Genomic DNA, 26,129 nt, shown 5'->3' with positions numbered 1-26,129 from the left:
ATGTTCGTTTGCTGTTCATGGTCCAATGTCGAGTCTCCTCCTGATAAGAGTTTTAAGTCAGGATTCTCAACTGTATTCAGATAATGAAGCTGCAAAAAGGTTTAATTAGCTTTGCATGTTTTGAAATGGCAGTTTTTCCTCCTCGAAATGAAAGACTGGAAATGAAAAAGAGAAAAAAAAGAGGTGCTAACTCCCTCAATGCCCAATGACCCACCAATCCACAGGCCTTGAGACTATGCGCTTGGCTTGTCTCCTAAAATCGCCTTGGACTCAAAGTCCCGAGGGGTACAGAAGGCTTCATACATTCAGCCCTATTGTCAGGAGCTCTGGTGCTCCCAGTAGACTCTGGGGTTGGCTTCATGTGCTGTTCTTTGCAAAACAAGGGGCAAGTCCAAACACAAACGGTTAGGGTTTGTTTTTTTTTTTTTTTTGGTGGGGTGAGGGGAGGGAGTTTGGGGCAAGCTTGTTAAGACTTTAGCTAAGTTAAATGTATCTGGTGTCGCAGACGGTCGGTCATGAAACTCGCTGCCCTCCTCTCTTTAGAAAGGTGGTTGGCTCTAGATGAAGAATACTTGTGCCTTGTCAGACAGAGTTGCTAGGTGGATCAATTTTGCTTAACTGTTTTCTTTGTTTGAAGGGGAAGAATATGCTTGGAGCATAACAGGATATGATTGTGGTATAGAAAACAAAAGTAATCAATAAAGCTTTTTAGCGAGACTGTCTATACTCAGAAACTGAAATGTAATAGAAGAGCATCTCCAGAGGTGCTTATGGATGTGTCTGAATTTGTCATCTTACTTTGATAAGATGTGATGTGGAAAGAGGACTGGCAGAAATCAGGGTAAAGGGGGTAAAGTGGTGGACCCAGAGACAGGAAGACCTGGGTTTGAATCCCACCTCAGAAACTTACTGCCTCTGTGACCTTGGGGAAGTCAATTAAGTTCTCTGGACCTCTATTTCCTTGATGGCTTAAAAAAATTTATAAAAAAAAGACAAATTGTACTAGATGGTCTAATTCTATCTAATCCTAAAGAAAAGTAATGAGTTCCCTATAATCAGGGTCTATATGCCGCTGTAAACTCAGTTACATTCTTCAAATATTCTTGTCTGCTAAAATTAAGGCAAGTAGTCTCCAATGCCATTCATTGGGTGTTCTGTGAAGACACTTTTTTTTTAAGAAGAAATCAGCAAAATGTCCAATGAGCTGACAGTCATTAAATCACAAATAATAAATGCCAAAACTAGTGAAGATGCTCTCTCTCCTCTTCTTTCAGGTGGCTGGCTCTCCCTCTTGGCAATCACCATTCGATTGGGAGCATCCTGCCCTCTGTCCTGCTCGGCGTGCTCCCCGGACGTCACTCTCTGCCAGAGGCTGACGTATATACCAGGTAATGAAAGGAAGGATGGGCTAGTCCACTCCTGTCCCACCTTTAACTGGACCTGCTGCTCCCTGAGCTCAGCTTGTAGGGGAGCAACACCGAGAGTCACCCTTCCTTCTGAAGACCAAGAGCCTCCTGGCTGATTTTGTTTCCCTACGACCACCATCCTCAGCAAACCTATCTTAATCCCTACAGAGGTCATTTGAAATCTTTATTATTGAAGATGAATGGTGTGATTGCATTCAGGACAACACTTTAAAAAAAAAAGAAAGAAATGCAATAGATCTCTCTGCTCTTCCTTTCACCCCACCTTTCTGCTGAGTTCAACAGTGGGACCGATTGTCAGAGCTCTCCCATCTCTCAGGCTCCCACCTCGGAGAGATGAAGGTATAATCCAGACACAGAGATGACAATCCAAACAGATCTAATTTTGAAAGACTAGGCTCTTTCTTTCTTTCTTTCTTTCTTTCTTTCTTTCTTTCTTTCTTTCTTTCTTTCTTTCTTTCTTTCTTTCTTTCTTTCTTTCTTTCTTTCTTCATTGGGAGTAAATGATCTGTGGCCATTCTAACAAGATCCACTGGCTGTATTCATTACCTACTGCTTGGTAAAGTCAACAATTTAATAAGGCACCTTATTAAGAAATTTAAAGAGAATGTGATTTACATGCTGATATTTAACCAGAGTTGAGCACCGCCATAAACAAAGTGAGTGCAAAGTTGAGGTATCTACTTGGGCTGAAGAGGAAGCCACAGAAAAAGGTAGATTTTAACTCTAAAATCCTGAGCCTCTGCCGGGAAAATGGCAGCTCTTAAAGCCCTCCCGACAAGAGGAAGGTTAGTAGGGACACGGCCTCATCCTGTAACAATTTAAAGCACCCTTCTGTGGGAAAATGGAATCCCTGATTTGTTCTTTTTTTTTGGGGGGGAAGGGGATTAGACTCTGGTTGATGCTGATGAGAAACAAAGAGCACTCCCTCATTTCCATCATGCATGCAGATTATTCTGTTACAGTCTTCATTTCTAAGATGTCACATGGGGGAGCAGGGGATTTCAGGAAAACAGAGCATCGTGTGGACGGCTTGTTAGTAGTGAAGCTTCCCTCCATCACCAGCAAAAATAATTTACTGGCTATAGGCTGGTGACTTAGTGTTAACAAATCCCTGAAGGTGGAAGGAACCCAGGGAAAACAAAATTCACCATCCAGCGTTGGTTTGTTTTTTAAGTGATGGGAGGAAAGAGAAACCAGATGTTAATTCATCCACATCATCACCAAGTAATGCCCTTATTCAAGTGTGTCCGTGTTCAACATGCACATCCCAGGAGTTACAGGGAAATGAGCTTCAGTCTCAAAGGAGCACACAATGGGAAAGCCAGGCATTGTCTGTCCTTTCCCCCATTTGCTAAAGATCAGGATTCCAAAGGCCCGGCTCTGTGACTTTCCTCCCCAGCCACTAGACCACCCATAGACCTGCTCGTAATGATAGTCATTATGATAACTGTCATTTGCAGTCCAGATAAGGTTAGTATGATAATGAGGTGCTGCAATGACTCCTTATGATGCCTCTCTGTCTGTTAAAACGGTTTGGCTCCTAACAGCCAAGCTGTGATCTCTGGAAGATAATGATGATAACTGGATTGAGCGGCTGGAAGTCCCAAGCACCACCTGTCATAGGATGGTAGATGTCATCGGAGGAAACCTCTAATGGCCAGGAGGCTGGGACAGCCCACTGGCACTGAGAGCCCTACTGACAGATCCTTGGGCCATCAGTGAGTAAACACATGCCTGCCATGTCACAGGTTTTAGCATGAGGTGAACAACAACAATAATAATAATCTACTCTGTTGGGGAAAAATCCATATGAACTCACAGTATTAAATAAAGCCTGCCATCAGCAGATGAATTAGCCAGCTTAGATGATGGCCCCAGATGAGGGAAAGCCCCACACTGGAATATCAGGGGGGCTGCAGGGCAGGGCAGGGTCTTGGGGGACAAAGTATATGTCGGCAGTTTGTTTCATGCCAGCCACTTGCCCATGGGAAACAATGTTTGTTTCTCCTTTTCATAAATACAAAAAAACAAAAAAATCTTGAAAAGAGCAAAGGCTGCGGGAAAGAGTTTTGGAGCAAGAAGCAGGAAGAGCTGAGTTCATGCAGTGCTTCTGCTAGGTGACCTTTTGCACCTCCCTGGCTTCTCACACATAATACAGATTTCTTGTTGCTGTTGTTGAAAACACTTTCATACACTGAGCCTCAATTTCCTTACCTGGAAATGGGTATAATAGCAGCATTTAGGTGATAAGGCCTTTGTTTCCTGTAAAATAACGGATGTGAAGCTCTTTGCCGACCTTTAACCATAGCATGTGAGCTATTGTTACAAACAGGGATATAGTAAGCAGAGAGTTCACTTTGACTGCTAACGAACAGATGGGCTTCTGTCTCCTTAGCAAACACATCCCGGGGATGCAGAATGTAAAAAGGCACCATTCTGATAAACAGCCAGCTTTTCCCCCACACCGAGCACGAGGGGGTAACTTTCATGCTCCCCTTTGATATGTTCTTGCCCAGGTTATGTGACTGCTTCTCGGATATTGGCTGAGATCGGTGGGGGATGTGTGTGCATGTGTGTTTGTGTGTGTGTATGTGTGTACTGTGTGTGCAGGTGTGTGTCTCATCTCCGGTGTCTTCCTCCACACAGCGGCCCCAGTAAGCACCAGGGCGCTAATGGTGACCGATGGCTTCATCATCACGGTCGAGGGCACCAACCTGTCCTTCTTATTAAATGTGACTGTGCTCACGTTGAGCCGAAATTGCATCACGGACATTGGAGAAGACGCCTTTCACGGGCTGCCTGGGCTGCAGATTCTGCTGCTGGAGCGCAACCAGCTGTCCAGCTCCTCCATCACCAACGCCACCTTCCAAGAGCTCCGGAACCTGCAGGTGCTCTCCCTGAGTGACAACCTCCTGGACGGTGTCCAGGGGACCTGGTTCAGAAACACGAAGGGCCTGCTCCGGCTGCTCCTGAACGGGAACCGGATTAGGAACCTGACACAAAGCGCTTTTGTCGGTGCTGACCTCGCCGGCCTCGGCTATCTGGACTTATCGAACAACTTCATTAGCTACCTTGGGGAGGGTGCCTTCCGGGCCTTGCCTGGGCTGCGGGAGGTGGACCTTTCCCGCAATAAACTGGCACACATCCCCGACGTATTCGCTCCTCTCACGCAGATCATCCTTCGGGGTCTGGAGAGGAATGAGTGGGGCTGCGCGTGTGACCTGCACCCCTCGGCCCCACTCCTCAGGAATTCCACAACCAACTCCTCTGGCCCCACGCTCAGCCGTGGCAAAGACCTGGATTGCCGGAGCCCGGCGGCGGCGGTGGCTGCTTACGCCGTGCTCCGACGGTCGGAGACCGACTGCGATTACAAGTCTCCAAACACAACGCTGGTGTTCAGGGACAAAGCCAGCAGCCGCTCCGGAGGAGAGGTGGCCCAGGTGACGGTCCTGTGCTTTGCAGGTATGTGCGATAGGAAGAAGTGGGTGTGCTCTGCTTCTCTCCCTCTGGTCCAGGCATGCTAAGATCACGCAAGCACAGACAGAGAGCCAGAGGGGCTTTGATCATGTAGCAGGCCAAAGGTTGGGCCTGGAGCCCCAAAGGTCTGGCCTGGAGCCCCGAAGGTCTGGTGTCAAACCCTGCCTCACGCACTTCCCAGAAGCCAGACCTTGGTCATCACTTAGCCATTGTTTGCTCAGTTTCCTCCTCTGTTACATGAGAGGGCTGGGCACGATGCCCCTCAAGTCCTGGCTCTAGGGCAATGGTTCCATAATCTAGTAAGTCTCTCCTCCCTTTCCCCCATCCGTCATTTAAGGATGAAGAAACCAAGGCTCAGAAAGATTTGGCTCACCCAAGGTCACACAAGGATTTAACCCACCTCCTCTGGCTCTTTCCAAAGCACTGTGTTGTCTCCCACTGGAGATGACCTTTCCTAGGATGTCTGGCAAGTCTATGGGGCCGCAGTTCATATATCTAGAGCTGGAAAGGGCCTTGGAGGCCTTGGGTCACTACAGCTGTGAAGGCGGGTGGTGGACATGACGGGCAGCAGATATGCCAAGCGGCTGCGAGCTACCGGGGCAAGAGCCCTGGGGAAGAAGACCTTGGTCCTACTTCTGGCTGCCTCGTGCTGTCCCTATCCTGTTAGCTCTCCAGGCCCCATTTTCCTCTTCTTTAAAGTAGGGGTAATGATGTGCATGCCTCACCTCATTAGATCTCAAAGGAAACAAAAAGAAGTCTCAATCACTCTGCAAATGCTCTGTGGCATTGATAGCAGGAGGGGCAGTAGACAGAAAGCCAGTCTGGGAGTCTTGGAGGCCCTGGCCGATGGCCTGCCTCTCTCACACCCCCCCCCATCAGATGTCCATGGATGGGTATGTCACCTGACCTCTCAGGGGCTCTGGAGCTGTTGTGTGTTTCAAATGAAATAACACATTCAATTGCATTTGGTAAATTTCACAGCAACACAGAAATGCCGATTAGTCTTCTTAATGAGAAGTGGAGTAATAGATAAAGGGTCAGCCCCAGTCAGGAAGATCTCAGAGGCCAGTTAGTCGGTCAGTCAATCAACAAGCATTTATTAACTGTTTCCTGAGAGTGAGAGATATGCAGAAAGGCGAATCCAGCCTGTGACTTCAAAGAGAGCCCATTCTAACGGGAGAGAAAGCAGGTCAATAAACTACACACATGCATGAATGCTGTGTAAAGTAGAAATAGGAGGTCATCTCAGAGGGGCAGCACCATTAGCAGGGGAGTGGGCAAGGCTTCTTACAGAAGGTACCAGGAGAAATGTGTCCTAAGAGAAGCCCGGAACCAGGACATGGCGATGAGGGAGGATGTTACAGGAAAGGGGCATCGAGTCAGGAGCACAGAGCTTTGGACTTGAGGACAGAAGTGTCTGAGGTGGGATCCTGCCTCGGGTGCTTGGTAGATTCAAGACCCTGAGCAAGTCTCTTAGCCTCCATTCCCTAATCTGTAAAACAGAAAATATAATGGTGCCTGCCTTCTAGAAATGCTCTGAAGTTCAAGGAGGACAATACATGAAAAGCATTTTGTAAAATTTACAGTAATACAAAAAGAAATGTTAGCTATTGTAAAAATTAAGCCTATTCGGTTCTATTTTTCTAACAGTAATGGTGACCTATAATTGTCACTTTTGTACCAATATGACTTCAAATTTAATATTTTCGAGGAGAAAATATGCCTCACACGATGATTTCCTCCAAGAATCCCCACTCACATTATACATAACACGGATTGTATCACACTGATAGGGTTACCTCTCTGGATTGTCCTCTGAGGTGCCCTGCTAACTTCTCCCTGTTTCCTTCACTGCTGGGCTGATCAGAAAATGAGAAGAACTTCCCAGCTACAATTAGAGAAGCCTTTTCTGTCTGGGTAATGGCAATGGCATTAGTAGCAGTCAAGACACAGAGCTGGCCGGCTAAAGAGCCTGAGACTGATCTAAGGTATTCTGAGTTTGGGATTCCAGTAGACCAGACTGTATTCAGAGAATCATAATCACAGAATCAGAATAACTGAATTATGCAGAAGGGACCTTAGAAGTCACATAGTTCAACCCAAACTGAATGAAAATCTTCCCAACAACCTTCCCTGAAAAACCCCCAATGAGAGGAAATCTATCATCTCCCAAGGCAGCTCATTCCACCCTAGAGCAACTCTTAAGACTTAGGAAGATTTGCTTTTGTTTGTTTGTTTCAGCCCTTGACATCAAGCCTAAACTGAACTCTTTGCAATTTTAAGCAATCCATCAATCAGCACTTATTAAGCACTTACTGTGTGCCAGGCACAGTGCTAGGGGCCTAGGAGACAAAGAAAAGAATGGCTTCGTCCCATCCGTGACCCCTAGTTTTGCCCTCGGGCACCAAGAGCCAATGGCTCTTTCCCCACAACCGTCCTTCAGAGAGATCCCATCTCCTGTCCTTCACCTCCCCACTCCCACCACAGAGTCTGCTCACCCTCCAGTGCGCTCTTGCCTGGTCCTTACATGACACCATCTGCCATCCTCCCTGGCTGCCCTGCTTGTCAATGTCCTGAAAATGTGGCCCAAGGAGTCCGGGACTAACATGACCAGCACAGTAGGACTGGTGGGCACACTCTACTGCTTTGCACAGTAGGTCTTCTATGCATGGGAAGGTAACATCATTATCCCCAGTGTACAGATGAGAAACAAGAGGCTGGCAGAGGTTCAGCATGAGGTTTTTTCGCCACTGTTGACTCATGCTGAACTTGTGTTCCACTAACTCCCAGCCACCCCCACCCCACCCCCAATTCCAGCAAAAGCTACAACTGTCATTTGATTGATGGACACTTACTATGTGCAGGACACTGTGACAGAGGCTAGGGAAGACGCAGCTTTTAGAGAAAATCGTGGTTCTTGCCATTGTGGAGCTAGTAAGGGATGAAGAATGCCAGCAGAGCTATCTGTAATAAGCAATGTTATCTCAATACGCTAGATAGAGGCTTGCAGAACAGAGTGTGAGCTGAGGGGGATGGAAATGACCTGTTGTTTAGCCTCATTCCCCTGCCCCACCATCCTGAGATGGAACCATTAATGCTTATCCATGTTTTGAATCCAGGACTATGACTTTGCATTTATGCCTATTTAATTATATCCTTCCATCCAGCTTGTTGGGACAGATTTGAGTTCTTGACACTGTCACCCAGAACGCTGGCTATCCCTCACATCTTTGTGATAAGTATCCAACCCACAACTTCATTAATGTCACTGATAAAAAAAAACAAGGCCAAGAGCAAGGGCCAGGACCCTACAGTAGAGAACTCTCTCCATGTCAACATTGACTACTGCTGGGGATGGTCACTCACCCAGCGTCCACATCACTAAAGGCTACAGTCGCCTGGCCAATGCATCGCTATCTTTCTCACATAGTAAATGCCTTGCAAAAATCTAGGCAAAGGGAGCCTATGGGATTCCCTTGTGAGTATGACTCTCAAGAAGTGGAAATACGTTATTAACATCCTTAATAAAACCATGATACTTTTCATGCCCTAATGCATTTGTTCATCACTTTAGCATAATATCAGGAAGGTGTTTTCCTTAACACTTGGTTAACTGAGAGCAGAGACAAATGGACATTGGGTACCTAAGAATGAGTTCTGGACCAAAGGACTCCAAACTTGCATCACACTTCATGAATGGCACCTCCCTCATTTACAATAACAATATCTAATGTTTGTACAGCAGCTACTATGTGTCAGGTACTGGGCTAAGTGCTTTACAATGATCATCTCACTTGATTCTCACAACAATCCTGGGAGGTAGGGGCTATTATTTCACATTTTATAGATGAGGAAACTGAGGCAATGGAGGCTAAGTGATTTGCCTAGCATCACACAGCTCATTAGTGTTTGAGGTCAGATTTGAGCACAGTCCTCCTAACTCCAGTCCTGGCACTCTATTCCCTGCTCCACCTTGCCATCCCCATTGATGTTGCTGGTGTGATGGAGTCAGTACACTGCGCCTGGGTTCAAACTCATTTATGTCATTTACTTACCTTTGTCATCTTGGGCCAGTAAGCACATTTCTGGTCCATTTCTTAGTCTATAAAATGAGAAGCTGAATTTAGTGCCTTAAGGTTCCTTCCATCCCATAAGCTCTATGATGCTATGATTCTGTGAATGGATGGGAATGGGGAAAGAGGAAGGCCTCATCAACACCAACTGCTGATGTCTTTGGAAAGCATTTGGCAGAGGATTTTGGCTGTTTCTCCTTTGATATTCACAACAATGCCCAATTTCTCAATAAAGAAACGGAGTCCAGAATACTAAAATGCCATGCTCAGAGTCTCATAGGTATTGAATATCAGAAGCAGGATTAGAACCTAGGATTCTAGTGACTCCCAGCCCGTCACTGTTTCCTTCCTTCAAGAGAACACAGATAGAAAGGTAGCGCTATTCTCTACCTGAGTTCTGGCGTTGCTGCTATAGGTAACTTTTCAGGCAGTGTCACAGATCACAGAATTTGACAATTGAAGAGAACTGGGTGGGGGGCATCTAGTCCAACCCATATCATTCCATCTAAGAACCTGGTTCTGCCCTCTGGAACCAGACACCACAAGTCTAGTACTTCCTCTTCATGAATGCCCTTCAAAGGCTTGAAAGCAGCTAGTTTATGTTAGGAAACTCCCATTATTCTGTTCCATTCTCATCAACTCAAATACTTTTTCTAGCTAAGGTCCTTATTCATCCATCCATCCACCCATCCATCTATCTCTCTATTTGTCTGTCTGTCTGTCTGCCTGTTTATAAAAATCAGGATCGTTGCCTGCTTACCTCACTTGGCTTGAGGTTTGGAAGGGCTAGTATGCCTTTTACATTCCAGTTTCTTCCAATTCTAAATGTCAATGGAGGTGTCTCCTCCACCTGACCCCACCCTGCTTTTCTAAGGAAGAAATCCATTGTGTTATGCACTTTTCATAACAGAAAGCTGCTTTCTGAATCTATGACTGTTAGGGACTACCCTTGCTTGAGATCTCTTTTCTTGACTGGAGCCAAGTGAAGAAGAGGGATGTTATGTGTCCCCCAAGTCAGTTCCAAACAAATAGAAGATAACTTGGGGTCATTTGTCAAATTAGATATTGCCAAAATGGCTCTGTGGGCAGTCTCTTAACCAGTTGATTGGAAATTGGATGAAAGGGGCAAAGAAAGGACAACATGAGTAAATGTACACTTTAATAAACATAAATATGAGGTTTCATTGAATGTAGCTAAAACACTAAGCTGTCTTCCATAACCTTTGCATTAACCTCTTTTGGTCCTTCACTTTTTATCTTAACTTATTCCTCTTAGTGTCAAAAAGTGTGGTTAGTTAACTGGGATGTGGGCTGTGGGCAGAATATTATGTATTATAATCCTGGCTCTGGTATCAATTTCCTCAGTGTTTGTAAGCAAATTTCTATGATGCTGTCAAATGGAAAGAACTATCTTTAGCTACCACACAACCCAGAAGACTTTTAGATTTTTACTTAAAGGCAACATTACATTTTCATGTTGTCTGTGTTATCAGCAGCTGGCACACAATGTTTTTGAAGTTCTACCACGTCCGGCATGTCACAATGAGGAGAGAGGTTTTGTTTAGTGTTTCCTAGTCTTTCCCTGAACAGAAGGTGTGTGAGGACATCTTTCCCCTTTTCCGTAGTAATAGTGTCCTCAGTGCAATTTATTTGTTTACATTGATTTTTATGTTTGCATTCTCCTAGGTAGCATTCCACCTCCTGCCTCAGCCATTGCCCAGTTGTTTTGTGTGCCTGCAATGTGTTCCCTCTGTGCCACCCTATCTTAGTATATGCCAATTCCACCAGCATATCAGTAGATTCTTGGGATAATTTCTGAACATTCCAAAAGGTCCTTCCTCCACTGATGGAAATTGATACTCATACATGGGATTAGTCTATTTCAAAAGGTACAGTGGCCCTCAAATAGAAGCAGGTGCTTAAATGACTATCCTGCACTGGAAGCCCTTCTGGACTGATTTGATCTGCCTGCCAGATGTGCTTAGCCTTTGAGAGCCCCATGTTGCCTTAATACCGCAATGAGGTATTACAACAAGACATTGGGGTGGGGTTCTTCACCTTTTTTGTGGCAGGGATCCCTTTGCAGCAGTCTGGTAAAGCCTATGGATCCTTCTCAGAATAATATTTCTAAATGTGTAAAATGAAATACACAAGATTAAAAAGGAAATGGATTGTATTGAAATATAGATGTCAAGATTCAAAAAAAAAAATTCCCAGACCCCAGTCTCAGAAACCTTGTTTCCAGGGGTCCACACTTTAAAAATAATTTTGCTTTTTTAGTTCTTGTTGGTTTAACAACATGCTTCATGCTTTAGGACATTTTTTCACTAAAACATGTTCTACCATTATGCTTCAAAGCAGAATATTTGGGATGATTTTTCATTAAAACAATGTTTCAATACCTAGACCCTAACTCCATGCTCAACCCCACAATTAGCACTGTGAGAGACATCAGCTTATGAGCTGGACAGTGCCTAAGGCATCATCTCTAAATTCATGTTCCTATTATCCCACGACCTATCAAATCCGCCACCCCTCCAATTCTATGCCTGAGGAATCTAAGGAAACCAAAGATGGAGGAGGACTTGCCCACATCGACACAGGGTGGGACCCAGGTCTTCCCATTCTAAATCTGCCACTAAGGTCTTGTACAATCCTGATATTCTGTGGGTCAGCTTCTTCCTGTGTAATGTAAGGGGGTGGGCCAAATGGTGTCCTTAATCTCTTCTAGCCTTGGCAATGTCAGGTTCTATGACTCCATAGACAGACACAGAGAAGATGGTTTTCAGGCCTAGGGACTAGCACCAGTAAAGGCCTGGAGTGGGGCTGGGACTAAGTGAATACTCAGAACAGTAAACAGACTAGGCAGGTGGGAGCAAAGAATCTGATCTGAGGAAGGATGGATGACCACACTAGGAAATGAGGTCTCCTGGAAGAAGTTGAAGGCCCATGTGTCTGTATGTCACTGTCTTCTCAGATATGGGTTTGATCAGACAGTCTTTGAAGCCCCTTTAAGTTTGAATATTCTATAAACTACAGCCTGTGGCAAGATTGTGAAGGTCTTGGATGCCCCACTAACAAACTTAGCAGGCTTTGTCCCACAGCTGTCCCATGATCAGAAGAAGGCCATGGGGGATTTTAGAGCAGGGGAAATGAAAATGGGAGAAAGCATGATGGGTGTTTCTTCTTTTGTGAGTGGGTGTGAATGAAAGTTTTGTGGTAGGTTATTTGAGAATCTAAGAGACTGTGCTAAGCATGGGATATTTAAGTTGTCTGAGGGAAGGGCATGGCACTTTATATCCTGTTTACGGAAGTAAAAAGGATATTTAAAACAGAAATAGAATTTTCCTTGAAAATGATTCAGGCTAGGATAACCTTTTAACAGTTAAAGCATTACACAGAAAAGCCCTGGTCTTACATTTCCACCAAAGAGGTCACTTCCAATTACCCGGCATCGTTTACTATGGTTATCTAAGGTGTGCAAGAAGATGTCCAACTAGAAAGACTAAAGAAAACTCTCTGTCCTCTGATATGTTTTCTCTTCAAATTGAGTGAAGTCTTGCCACATCTCCGTTTAACTCATTTGCCATCAGAGTCATAACTAGAGAGTTGGGTGGTTGGATTGACTCCATGCCCAGTGGAAGCTGCATGCAAGCTTCTCAAACCAACTTCGTAGCATACGGCATGAAGAGGACACAAGACATGAATACGACAAATTCCTTTGGAGAAAAGGGGGCTTTTTTCCTTAGCTTTTTTCATTGCAGGTACTGCTCCCCTTTTCCCTTTGACACCCTCTGGGCTGGCATGTAATACTTTCTTGTTGATCGAGCGATTGATTACTGCATCAATGCTTGTGTTTGCTTGCTGTTTGGCGGTGCCTCGGAGCTAAGTCCGGTGGCCACCCTTAGTTATGGTTGTTCGCTGTTGTTATCTCTAGCTATAACATCTGGTGATGTATACATTTCTTCTCATGACGTTGACTTTCAATGGTCCCTTTATTTGTCACAGGAGCAGTTGGTCTCACTTGCCTAATTTTAGCCATTTTGAACTGGAAACTCCAACGAGGCAGAGCCAGACCCATGTCAGAGAGCCCATGTTGCCGAGCCCTCGGTGAATCCCTGTGTTCTCACGAGCTAAGAGACGACTTCACACAACAATACTGTAACTGTTACTTAACTCGGGAAAATGAGATCAAGGTCATGGCCATTGTGGGATCTGGAAAGGAAGTGCCACTTTTACAAGAAAACTGCCATCCAGCAATGCTAGAAAGAGCCTCAGAGTCCACGGGCCTCAAAGCCTCCTTCAGAAACCTTGCACAAGGGAAGGGATGTGGGCCATACAACAGCCCTTTCTTATGCTTCAACTGTAGACAGGTACAGCCAGACCTTCCAGAGTGTTCAGGGAACATGCTGGTCATTAATGAAGCCAGTCCACTGACAAGACACTTCCAGAGAAGAGTAGGAAAGCTGAGGCATTTTGAACCAGGAGAGATCCAGACACAGACATTTCAATGGAACTCAAAGAGGACATTGGGTGAGTTAGCTTTTCTTGTGTGAGGGAGAAGTGTACATGGTAGTGCTCAATGGGGAGGGAACAGTAGATGCAGCATCATTCTTCAGGGCCAAAGGACACTTGTGGGATTAGGGAAAAAATACAATGTCTATTGAATGTCCAAACCAAAAGATGGCTGGCGAGTGGCCATGATCCTAGGAAAGATTTATGGCCATGTGAGTTTTAGCATGCTATGATCTACAATGCCAACTTGGCAGTCTGAGACTGCCCCTATTGGTCTGTGACAATTTAGAGGAATGGACCTTCTAATCCTAGTGAGTCATCCTGGGAAGGGAGGCAAAAACAGACTCCTGCCCTCACTTCAGAGGCCAGAAAAAGGCAGAACTTCATCTGTTCTCCCAGGCTGGGAACGAAGCAAGCCGAGTCATGACATGGACATTTGCAATATTTAAGTGAAAAAATGAATGAAATTTCTTTTGCTCCTCCCCCCCATCACCTCCCCCAGACCCACTTTGCTTCCTAACTAGAAAGGCAATTCCTTTAATTTGTTGGGAGGATGGGGGAGGCTCCTGTCATTTATTTGTGTTCATTTATGTCAAGCAGCACTTTCTCTCAAAATATGGATGCCAGAGGTGCTGCTCTAAGAAATCTTACCAAGGTCATTTAGGCCTAAGGGTAGAACTAGGGACAATTGGATGTGAATGAGACCATGTGTTCCTTTCACTTATAATGGAAGGTGGCATGGGCACCTCTTCTGCTGTATACCCAGGCCCTAGCTCTTAGCACTTTCTAAGGATGGATGGTGCGGATGATGGTGGAAAGAAGCATTGGACAAAGAACCTTATTAGATGGCAGAAGGGAGAAAACTTTTATGAAGTGCCTACTGTATGCCAGGTACTCTACTAAGCGCTTTGCATATCTTATCTCATTTGTTTCTCATAACAATCTTGGGAAGTAGATGCTATTATTAACCCCATTTTATAGTTGAGAAACTTGAGGAATCCTGGGATTAAGTTAGGAAGTTAAGCTCAGGGTCACATAGCTAATCAATGTCTGAGGCTGGATTTAAACTCAAGTATTCCCAATTCCAGTCTCATGCTCTATCCAGCTGACTACCTAAAAGGAGTTTCATCTGATAAAGAAGCAAGGTGATTTTTGTTTTGGTTTATTTATTTTTTTTCTTGTTCTTCAGATGTCCCTTCTTTTCAGGCATGCTTATTATCTCCCAGAATTTCCCCTGTACCACTCTCAAGCCCTCAGTTTGACAGATTCAAGAATTGGTATTAAAATTTGGAGGTTGTGGATTCTGAAATACTGGACTTTCTTAAAGATGGCCTTTTCTTCTGGAGAAGGCAGCTTTGGTCTGAGGGTGGGAATGTATACAGACCTCCACACTTTATAGATCTAGATGTAGCCTGAGGGTTCTCAGCCTTGAGTCCAGATTTCAGGGGGTCCATGTACTTGTGTGGGAAAATATATATGTATATATATAGCATTCTATCAATTATTTAAAAATATCCTTTTGAGAAAGGGTCCATAGGCTCTCCAAGGCAGCCACAGGAGCCCAGGATACACAAGAAATTTAGGACTCCCTGCTTTAGGCAGTAAAAAGGGGACACTTCACTACATGACCTATTTTATTTCTCCCAGTGAACCAGCAGTCAACACATATTTGTTTTGCAGCTTTTATGTTCTTAGTACTATGCAAGGTGTTGAGAAGGTAAAGGTAAAAGTGAAGCAGCACCTCCCCACAGGAAGATTACATTCTAAAGGCACAACTAATTGTTCTTCCAACTCTAGGAATTCACTTAGGCTCACTTTGGAGGATGAAGGGCAGGGAGCATCACATTGATTTGTTTACTCAAGGAGTCACTGTGGGGAGACAGAGGAGGGCTAGACCTGGAGATGGTGGACAGGCACCTAAGTGTAGCTTTGCTTTTCCTTACCTTGGTGACATTGGATGGTTCATTTAAGCTTTCTGGGCCTCGGGGTCATGATGTGTGACAGAGGCAGGATTCAAACCCAATTCTTTCTGACTCTAAGGCTAGCTCTCTCTCTCTCTGCTATGTCATGGCACATTTTATATATGCTAACATACTAGTCAATATAAAGTTGTATTTTTTTTTAAATGAGGGTACTATCATATTCAAAGCTAAAAATTACTCAACTGACCCTCTCTTCATGCTTTTTTCTACATTGTGGGGAATCCAATGATACTTTGGGGACTTAAGTAGGGGACTGGTTCAGACCAGAATTCATAATGTTACAACTCTGGTGCTCAAAAGGGCCTTCAGAGTCAGACTGGACAATATCCTCATTTTCCAGAGAAGGACATGGAATCCAAAGAGGGAAAGTGACTTGTCCTTGTCACACGAGTAGTAATTAACACAGTCAGGATTAAAAAGCAGATTCTATGACTTTAAGTTGTCCATCTAAGTTCAGTGCTTTTAGCCACCAGAAAGGCAGGGGCGGGGGGGGGGGGGGAGGCAAGAAGGAGTTCATTTGTTAGGCCGATTCAAAACAATCAGGCTAATGTGTCTTATATTTTATATTTCAAATGAGATAATATATGTGTAACACAACACTTGGAAAAATTTGAAGAGCTACATAGTTTCCAGCTAATATTATTATATTTATGGACAATAAAGATGCTCCTAAGCCTCAATGAATGCTGTTCAATTCAGTGGGACAACAGACTGAATGATGCCCCTAGCCCAGTGCGTTTGAAGAGCACACTTCCTGGTCAATCCATCCAGTGATGGGCAATTGTCATCACCAAGGCTTGCAAGAGTTCCCCACATTCCTTCCTATCTATCTGGTTGAGAATTAGTGACAATGTTCCCTAGAATCTGCCAGAAGCAAAGCCATCCTCCTCAGTAGTGTTTCCATAGGGTGGCTAAGCATCTGTTCAGTTGGTATAATAGAACTCCGCCGTGTGCTAAACGCCTGTGTTTATCGTTCAGCAGATATCGGCAGCAACACATTGAATGGAAGAGGCTCAATGCCCACCTCAGCCTTGGCAAGAGAAAGCCTGGAAACCCATTTAACAAATGAGTTGTGGCAGCCTCCAACAGAAACAGGAGATGATGGCTTTCAACCTCACCACCAAAGACATTTCATTACAAGCTCAACAGCCAAGCATTACCAATCGAAGGAGCGCCAAGTACAAAAAAATACAAGAAATCCCAGCTCCCGCCGTCCTGGTCCTCATGGGCTGCTCTGGGAGAGCAAGCTGATGGATCTGCCCCCAGACAATCCCCTGGTCTGCAAATATGGCCCTTGGGATCACTTGCAAGATCGTACAAATGAAAAGAAATCAAGTTATAGAGAACGTCTAAAGACCCAGAAAGACCAAAGCCAAGTGAACAGAATAATCAAAAACCTGTCAAGTCGGGGCAACGTAGGATTATCAACTCAAGTCCAGAAACCGCACATCCAAAAGAGAGTTAGCTTCCACATTCCAGACTTGGACGAAGAAGATGGGTTGGCTCTGCTCCTGACTGACTCAACTGAGGCAGGAGCTCTTTGGACACAACAGCAAAATTCACATGAACAAGTAGTTGTCTGCCATAGTGAGAAGCTAAGCAAGATGCAGGAAAAGAGTAAAGGAGGAAAAGGCTCTTCTGACGCACAGATTCCAGAAAAAGAACAAAGCAAAGCCTCTTACCCACGGAGAAAAGTGAAAGGACAGAATCTAAACATTAAATTGAATTTACACCCTTTCAGGAAGTTAAGAATCCACCCAGAAAAGCAACCTGATGGAGAGAAGTGTCCTCCCAAGTCCTCAAGGCGAGGCAGGAAAGTAGTTCAGCAGAAATCATCCAAAGTTTCTGAGGAAGAGGCAGCTCAGAAGGAAAGGCAGAGAAGCCTTGTTGGGATCAGGGGTCCCCCTGAGCAGACTGAGAACAGTGGAAATAGTAGAACTGTCCCTAAAACATTGACTCCTAATGCTGCTAACACACAGGTCTTAAGTAGAAGCCAAAGGATCCAAAATGTAGCTCCGGTGACATCCAGAGTCAGTATGAGCCCCAGGGAACACTCCCCTCATGTCCCTGATCAAGTTCCTGGACAAAGCCATGCTGATCGTGTTGCATCTTCTCCATCTATAGGCATCCTAACAGCATTTCCCCCTCAGTCATCATCAATGGAGAGAAGGGAAAGGGCTGCTACCCTGTCATCTTTAGTGTTCAACTATTCATCAGGTGGTGTACGAGGGTCAGCAAAAGATGATTTCAAGCCCCAACATTTCCAGGCTGTTGCTGACCAAGTGACACCAGAGGCCACTGAGGCTGGGGAGAGCCATATGTCACAGTATACTCTAGGACAGAAAGAGAAGGACAACTTTATCACCTCAAGGAATGAAACACAGCCGGAATGTGATTTCAAGCCTGACACCAATCAAAAGGATATAAGCCCAGAGGAAATGTTACCTTACAAGCTCCAGCATTCCCGACATCTACAGCTGGGAACCGAAAAGGCTACTGTAAAAAGTAACACCAAGGCACCATCCCCAGTAGCTAAATGTTGCATTACAAATGGGGGCCCCAAATCCCTAAACAAAAATGTTTCTAGAGTAGAGTCTTATGACTGTTCCCTCATTCCTCAGACCCAAGCCAATAGTGACATAACATTTGTAGAAACCAATTTCATTCCACACCAAAATAGACTTGAGTGTCCCAATGATATCAACATTTCTCCTCTTGGCACTCAAACCAATTGGCACCCAACCAGTAGGAGTGAAAAAGGAACTGACAGTGCAAATGGATTACCCAGGGATGATGGCAATGAAGCACCTAGGGGAAAAGGAGGAGCGGAAGAAAGTCAAGAAGCAGCCCAGGAAAGCAGTGCCAGTCATGGGACAGTGATTCAAGCCAAGGAAATGGTCATCACTGGCACAGCAGGGGAGGCCCAGGAAAGTCAGAAAAATGGACAAAGTGAAGTGCACGCATTCCCGGGGTCAAGTGTCTTCTTGCAGAGTAGGTCTCCTGACATGAAAACGAGGCTGCTGCCTAGTGAAACTGATCCCCAGATTTGTCATCACATGAGAAAGGATGTACAAGAAATTCAAGCCATCCGACCAGGTAAAGGTGATGAGGAACATGGAGAAGAAGATGTAATGCCCCCCGAGAAGCATGGAGATGCCTTTTTGTTACCAGACATCAAAGACGGCCGTTTTGAGGCAGAAAATGAGGAGCCTCTAATTCCTAACTGGGGAAATGATGCTGAAAACTCTGCTGAAGACCCTACCCTGCTTCTACCATCTGCTGAATGTGCTAATCCATCACCTTTAGCAGCAGAACAGAGTGAGCCAAATAACTCCAATAATAATTGCTTTCCCAGTTAGCTTTCTTCAGAAAGCACAAACACAACCCCCTAGCCTTTATAAGCATTCCAAACACATTATTGGGGAGAGAAAAGCCTCACTCAAGTCTTTGTATCAAGGAAGCAAAACTCCATGGCTGAATGTGATGCAGAAACCAAAGATCAAACCGACAAGATCCATTTGACACAATTAATTATCATACCCTGGGGAAGGAGAAAAATCACAAAATGAAGATGAGGCTGGCAGTCATCTTCCACTGGAAAAGCAACTGAAAGATAACAATTGAGAAATTAAAATCGGATAAAAACACAATTGAGCAGATTTGTAGTTGATGTTTATTTTATGAGGGTTATTGTCCACATCTCAATTAATATATAGTATAATCCTGCTTCCTCTGCTGCTGATGACACCCCTTTATTTCTATACACTGCATTTTCCCTAAGCTTCATAAGGAGGTTCAAGGCAGCTTCATGTGCATTTAAAATGTTTTACTCATTTATAACTCCTGTCCTGACATTTTCCTAGATCTTAAATATAGTTAATGTGTTAGATGGAGTTGGTAGGGGGTGGGGTGTAGAGGGAGGAGGAGACAACCTCTAAGTCGATTATTTCGCTGGGAGAACAAATGCAGGTCTTTCCAATTCTCTGGAGGGTAAGGAGACTTTTCTGAAAAATCTGTAATATTATTGATGGCCACTAGGTGGAGATCTTGCACTCAATCAAACGCGGAGGCCCTCAAGACTCCAAGTGTGCAGATTAACACAAGGCATCTTGTCCGAAAAATGAAATAAAAAGCAATAACGAAATGTTGTGGGGTTTTTTGGTCTCTGGCTGTTTTAAGCTCCATATTTTTTTGGAGGGGGGCAAGACAAATAAATAATGCAATTGATATGTGAGTGTAGCTACCTTGGTACTCTGCTATGGTTGGGTCTGAGGGGTCCTGTCAAGAGGAAGGAAATGTGAGGACATCAGCCACATTCATGAAGATTATGCTGAGTGGTGCACCAAAGGAAAAAGAGCAATGGTAAATTGAAGGGGCCTTGATTGTATTAAAACTAATGAATTTTGATGGTTGGATGAATGAAATGCTGACAAATGACCTCGACGTCGAGAATGTTGGAATAGTTCGCTTTCCAAAATATGCAGGAGGAGTGTGTTTCCAGCTTGTGAGGGGGGACATTCTATTCAGAGGAAGAATTGTGGGAGAGAAAGAAGAGAAAGAAAGATAGATACATAGATACATAGATAGATAGAGACAGAGAGAGAGAGAAAAATAGAAAAGCGGGGGGGGAAGGGGGAAGGGGGAAGGGAAAGGAAAGGGAGAGAGACAGAGTCAGAGAGAGATGGTGGGGGGAGAGAGAAAGAGATAGATGGGGGAGGGAGGGAAGGGGGCGGTCGATTTAGCTCAGTACAGGGTAGCTGTACTTAGGTTCAGAGCATCATACACGGCTCCCTGACGACCTCCTTCCTGCTGGCCTGTTCCTTTAGCCCCCTAACACTGAACACGTGCCCCCTCTCTGCCTCCCAACATTCCTGTCTCACTTTGTTCCTCCTTCTTCATGGTTTTGGAGCTAGCTCCTCTTGTCTCCACCTCCTTTTGCTTCCCAATCTCCTCTGCTGAATGCCCCTGAGGGTGAAGTGGGCTTCCTTCCATTTCTGGCCTCTAGGGCTGACTCAATGGCCCTTGCTTGTAGGCTCTCCCAGCTAGTCCTAGGCCATGGACAGCATGGCTCTGCTACTTGCCCCTTTGATCTTTTTTCCTGTCCTCTTTGTCTACCCTTCCAACAACCCTTTCACCAAGTTCCTCTCTTCTCCTCACCAAAGAAGTCCAATTGGGCACCCACCTGTCTGTGCCTGGGCTTCTCAGGGGCAGTAGCTTGAACACAAAGCCTCTTTTTGGGCTCTCCTCTCTCTCCCTCCTGGCTTCCTTTCAACCCCACTTTCTGCAAGAGGCTTTTCCCACTGGGCCATCACCCCTCTCCTCTCCCCCAAGAGTCTTCCCTCTGTGATCACCTTCTGTTTATGCTGTATACAGTGTATGAACATAGTTGTCCCAATGCTCTCTCCTGATTGGAGGAGGAGATCTCCAAGAGCAGGGACCACATTTTTACTTTGTTGTGTAGTTATAGTGCTTAGCACAGAGTCTATTTGTCTGGTCAATTGTTTAGTCGATCAGTCACGTCTGACTCTGTTATACTATTTGGGGTTTTCTTGACAAAGATACTGGACTTGTTTGCCATTTCCTTCTTCTGCTTATTTTACAGATAAAGAAACTGAAGCTGAGTTAAATGACTTGCCCAGGGTCACACAGCTAGTTAATATCTGAGGTCAGATTTGAGCTCTGATCATCCTGACTCCAGGGCCAGCACCCTAACCACTGAACCACCTAACTGCCCAGTCTGGCATCCAGTAAATGCATGCTGTCCTTAATTACATCCTTAATAAATACTTGTTGACTTAATGGACTTCTCCATAATCTAGTTTATCTCCCAGGGAATTATCTCTCAAATTAGTTTATTTAAGAGATTGCAAAATTCCATGACTTGCAGTCACATAGAATTACGGGAAGAATATTTGTGTTAAAAAGATGAACTTTTGTTTCAGTGTTTTTAAAGATCTCTAAGCTTCTCCCTGAAGCAAATCTTCAGCTTTTTACAGGCATCACTGAGGTCTTATGTAAGACAGACTTAATGAAAAAATATTGGATTATATGTGAACAAATACAATGAGGAATAAACTTTTTGAGGGCACACCTAGGTGCTCAGTAAATACATATCAATTAATTCATTGACGTGCTTGGTGATGGGTGGCATCATTAAAAGCTCTAGGTAAGGAAAAAGCAATTTGAACCATCATTAGGCTGTGGTACACAAGCAACCTAAGGCCATCTTGGAATGCAGTAACCCACCTATCAATCAACAAGCACTTATGAAATGCCTACTATGTGCATGGCATGGGGCTAGGTGCTGGAGATGCAAATAAAAATAGTGAAGCAATCCCAATGACATTGCATTCAAATGGATAACACGAGCATACACACATGTAACATGAAGTTAATAAATCCAAATATACATGAATTAGTTAACTACAAGGTAGCTTGGGGGAGGGGAGAATGCTAGGAGAGGAGGCGATAGGAAAGGCTCCATGAAGAAGATAGCACTTGAGCTGCATCTTTTGGACTCTAGGAAGGGGAGACAAGGAGGATGCATTTCAGGCATTGGGAATGTCCAATGAAAAGGCACAGAGATGGGAAATGGGAAGCCATCTGGGAGGAAGAAAGGGAAGGTCAATGTGGCTCTACTTCAGAGTGTGAGAGGAGGTGGGACATTGAATGACATTGGGAAAATGGGCTAGGCTGGGGAGAGGCTGTGCAGGAGCTAGCCAGGGACATTGACATTTGATCCTCAGAGGAAAAGGAAGCCCTTGGGGTAGGATTAAGAGAATGATGCCGTCCCGGGATCAGGGAGGTGGCGATGGATCCACTGAAGTCTGCCCTGCTCAGCTCACGGCCAGAGGTTTGGTTCTGTTCTGGGCACCGGAGTTCAGGAAGGATGCTGCTAAGTTTGAGTGTGTAGAGAGTACAGAAGAAGACAGGCAGATGCCCACAGGGGCTTACACTCAGGCTGTGCGGAGACTGAAGGAATGGGACACGTTTGGTCTAGAGAAGAGAAGGCTTAGGAAGACCCCACAGACACGTTCAAGTACTTGAAAAGCTGTGACGAAGAATTATATCTGGCCTGTGTGGTTGCTCAGGACAGAATAGGGAACAGTGGGCAGAAGCTGCCCAAGTGGCAAACTTAGGTTGGATGTCAGGAGAACCTTCCAATGGTGACAGCTGTCCACATCTGGCTGAGGAGCCGGGCTCGCCTCCCAGGGACTTCTTCAAATCCTACCTGAATGGCCACATTGCAGGGACACTCTAGGAGAGAGTCTTTCCTGGCGTGAGCTGGACCAGATGGGTTCTGAGCCACCTCCTGATTCCAGGATGGTGTGACTCTGTGTGAGATCCATTAGTGGAGTGGTCCTGAGAAATCTGCTCCTGCCAAGCTCTGGAGTTTCACAGGCACAGTTTGACTATGGCTGGATCAGCAGACTCCCGGAGTGCTGGTCTGCCTCCACAGAAGGGTGCAAATGGTTTCCTGCCTTTGACACCCACAGATCAGCTTGTGCTAATTGAAGAGTAATTCCACATTAGTGTTCCATGCATGCATAGAGGGAGAGTTTATGCAGTATGGCCTAGTTGATAGAAGACTAGGGTCGGGGTCAAGAAAATGTTACTTCCTACTTTCCCTGTGTGACTTTGGCCGAGTCACTTAATTTCATTCAGCCTTAGTCTTCTTATATCTTAAAAAGGGCATAATACCCATAAAACTCAACTCAAAGGATTTTTGTAAAGAGTATCTGAGGTAATGTGTGCAAAATGCTTTGAAATCTTAAAGGGCTATCTGAATAACATTTATTCTTTGTGCAGATCCTGGAACTCTGAAGAATGCTACCCTATAGAGTTTGGTGGAGCCCTTCCCCTGTATATGAGGAGAAGTGTTTTGGAGGCAACACCCATTCTGTGCACAGGTTATAGTTTTGAGTTTCTGGGGCTGTGTCAATTTCTGGGTTCCCACCATCCCCATGCCATCAAAACTGCCCTTGGAGATGGCATCACACAAAGAGCTCGCCATTGGAAGACAGAAGGCCTGAATTTAAATTCTGGTTCTACCAAAAACCATCTTGCACACTGCTGCACACCAGTCTGCTTCTCTGGGCCTCAGTTTCCTTATCCATAAAATGAGGAAATCAGAGAAGGAAATCTCTGAATCTCCTTCTGATTTACATTTTTCTCAAGGACTTTTGTGACTTCTTCATGAATTCTCATGAAAAGCTGGGTAATAAGAAAAAAATGATCCGCTGCTTCTTTTTCTCCTCTTTTCCTTTTCATGTTAAGTGTCAGAAGCAATCATCTTCCATTGTCACAAGGCAATGACAGGTTAGGGCCAGAATGCTTCTCCTGGGAGAAAAGGGACGCTCCCCCCACGCCTTTGGTGAGGGGCCTATTTTCTCCTCTTTCCTAGAGTTGTTTTGAGGGAGTGGGTTTGCAGCAAAGGAGCTGAAGCCACTGGTGATTATGCCTGATACTGCTTGGCAGTTTCTGAGAAGGCACTGTTACACTTTGGAAAGGGGAGTTTCCTCACCGGGAGTTCCCTTGACCAGCGAAATAACTGGGCTGGCGTTTTCTTTAAAATCCTTTGTGAGAGACGTCATGGCAAACTGGCTTCTGATTAAGGAAGGCCTGGGTTCAAGTCCTGCCTTTGACATGTGCTAGCTGTGTGACCCTAGACAAGTCCCTTCATCTTCTGGGGCCGCACATAATTCTCTAACACAAGGAGCAGCAGCTCTGTGTGGGTGAGTGAGCTTTTCCTTTGGATGTTCCTCACACCACTGGACCTGTAGGTCTACACCTTTCACATCTCCCCTCCAAATGTCCACTGTGCTTGGCACACAGCGGGTCCTTTACAAAAGATTTTTTTAACCGATAGCAGCCACAGGCGCCCCATAGCAATCTCTCTCTCACCACTTTGACAATACAGAGTGGGGAAACCTTTGGGGAATTCTGGGAAGGATGGAAATAAGGATCATAAAGGAATCATTCAATCAGAATTTATTAAATTCCCTCTCTGTACTCAGTCTTGGGCATACAAAGGCAAAAATGAAACAGTCCCTGCCTTGAAGAAGTCTTCACGTACAGGGTGTCCCAAAGGCATGGCTAATGCTTGAGCTGCAATAGCTTAAAGTGCACTATGACTCTTGGGACCCCCTGTATTCTGTCTGGGGAGGTATCACATCCACATGCAAACATATATGAAATGCGTAAATGCAAACTAAACAGAAGATGACGTGGGCAGGGTGAGCAGCTTCTCACCAGGGATCAGGGCAGGCCTCTTGTCAAAGGCGGTGCTTGAGCTTAGGTGATGAAATGAGAAGAGCGCTGATGTTATTTATCCAGAGAACCAAAAACTTCACACTCTGCAAGAATGAGGGCTCACCATAGCTGCTGTCAGGCAGAAATAATGGAAATGAGTGAACCCAAAGCCGATGAGCTTGAGAGAAGAGATAACCTTTCCTGACAGGGAGGATTGTTAAACACTCGGCTGCATTACCAGGGGAAGCTATGGAATCTTGCCTTTTGGGTCAGTCTTTGAGAAAAGAATATAAAAGCATCTGTCTGCAGCAGAGGAGGTAAATCTCTGCCCAAAGAAAGAGGCTGGACTCAGTAGATGACCTCAAGGGGCAGATTTCATTCCTGGCTTTAGGAGCCTCTCGCTACTAACTACTATGTTCTGTTCCATCTTTCTGTTCATTTCTCCTTCTCTTATCACTTTCATTTTTTAATCAGTTCACATGATTTCTTTTCTGTCTTTCTCCTTTCCTTTTCCTACTAATACCCCATGAATTCTTTCTGAAATGAAGTAACAGTAATGAGCACATCTGGAGGGCTGTCCTCAGGTCTGGGTACCTGGCCTGTCCAGGGAAGGGCTACCAGAAGAGGGAAGGGCTTTAAATTCCTTCCATGGGAGGAGGGGTGGAAGGAATTGTGGATGATTAGCTGGAGAAGAGACAACTTCGGGCAATGCAAAGCTTATCCTTCTATAATTGAACTGTGTGTTAAGAGGAAGGGAGATGCAATTTCTTTTCCTGTGCCCCAAAGGCAAAGCTGTAGGTAGCAGGTGCAAAAAGTCAACCTTAGGCTCCAGATAAGGGGAAAACCACCCACCCACCAATCCCAAGTGAAATGGACACCTGGTTAGTGAGGGGTGAAGTAGAGGGTGGACTTCCCCCTGCTGGAAGTCTTTACACTTAGCCTGGAAGACCACAGCCCAAACTGGCTGAAGAGAGGATCCTCTTTAGGGTACACGAGAGATTGGAGGAGCTCTGAAGTCCCGGCATTCTGTGGGATTGCTTGTAGTGAGCAGTCCTAATGACTTTGGATGCCCCACTTTCCCGCAGACATGATTCTTGAGCGACAGCCCTGTGATGCTGGGTGAAGCAATTGACCGAGACTGCATGCACCCACAGTGCTACCCAAGCGAGGAAGAAGAGAGAGCCTTCATAGATATGAAGATACATCTACCAAGATGTACATATATGCAAATATGTACATGCAGATATACATAGACAGGCATATCTTATATATACATGTATATGTATATGTGTGTGTGTGTGTGTGTGTGTATAGATGTGGGGAGAGAGACAGAGACAGAGACAGAGAGAGAGACAGTGAGACAGAGAGAGAGAGAGAGAAAGAGAAAGAGAGAGAGAATATGT

General features: G+C 45.0%; 2 protein-coding genes across 3 annotated transcripts in view; one reads left to right on the top strand and one right to left on the bottom strand.

Annotated features, from left to right (window-relative positions):
- The window catches only part of TNNI3K (TNNI3 interacting kinase), a 340,568-nt gene that overhangs the window by 55,805 nt on the left and 258,634 nt on the right, over nt 1-26,129 (bottom strand). The gene's annotated exons all lie outside the window — the stretch shown is intronic.
- LRRC53 (leucine rich repeat containing 53) lies at nt 26-19,063 on the top strand. The gene is made up of 5 exons (XM_078154549.1): nt 26-32; nt 1,275-1,388; nt 4,074-4,889; nt 12,986-13,510; nt 16,327-19,063. Exons 1-5 carry the CDS (start codon nt 26-28, stop codon nt 18,831-18,833), a joined length of 3,969 nt encoding a protein of 1,322 aa, XP_078010675.1. The 3' UTR covers nt 18,834-19,063.

Source organism: Phascolarctos cinereus, unplaced genomic scaffold (assembly GCF_003287225.1).
Source record: "Phascolarctos cinereus isolate Bilbo 61053 unplaced genomic scaffold, phaCin_HiC Scaffold_5;HRSCAF=322, whole genome shotgun sequence".
In the NCBI taxonomy this organism is placed as follows: Eukaryota; Metazoa; Chordata; class Mammalia; order Diprotodontia; family Phascolarctidae; genus Phascolarctos; species Phascolarctos cinereus.
Note: the sequence above shows the minus strand (reverse complement) of the source record. Positions and strands in the feature narration are given on the sequence as shown.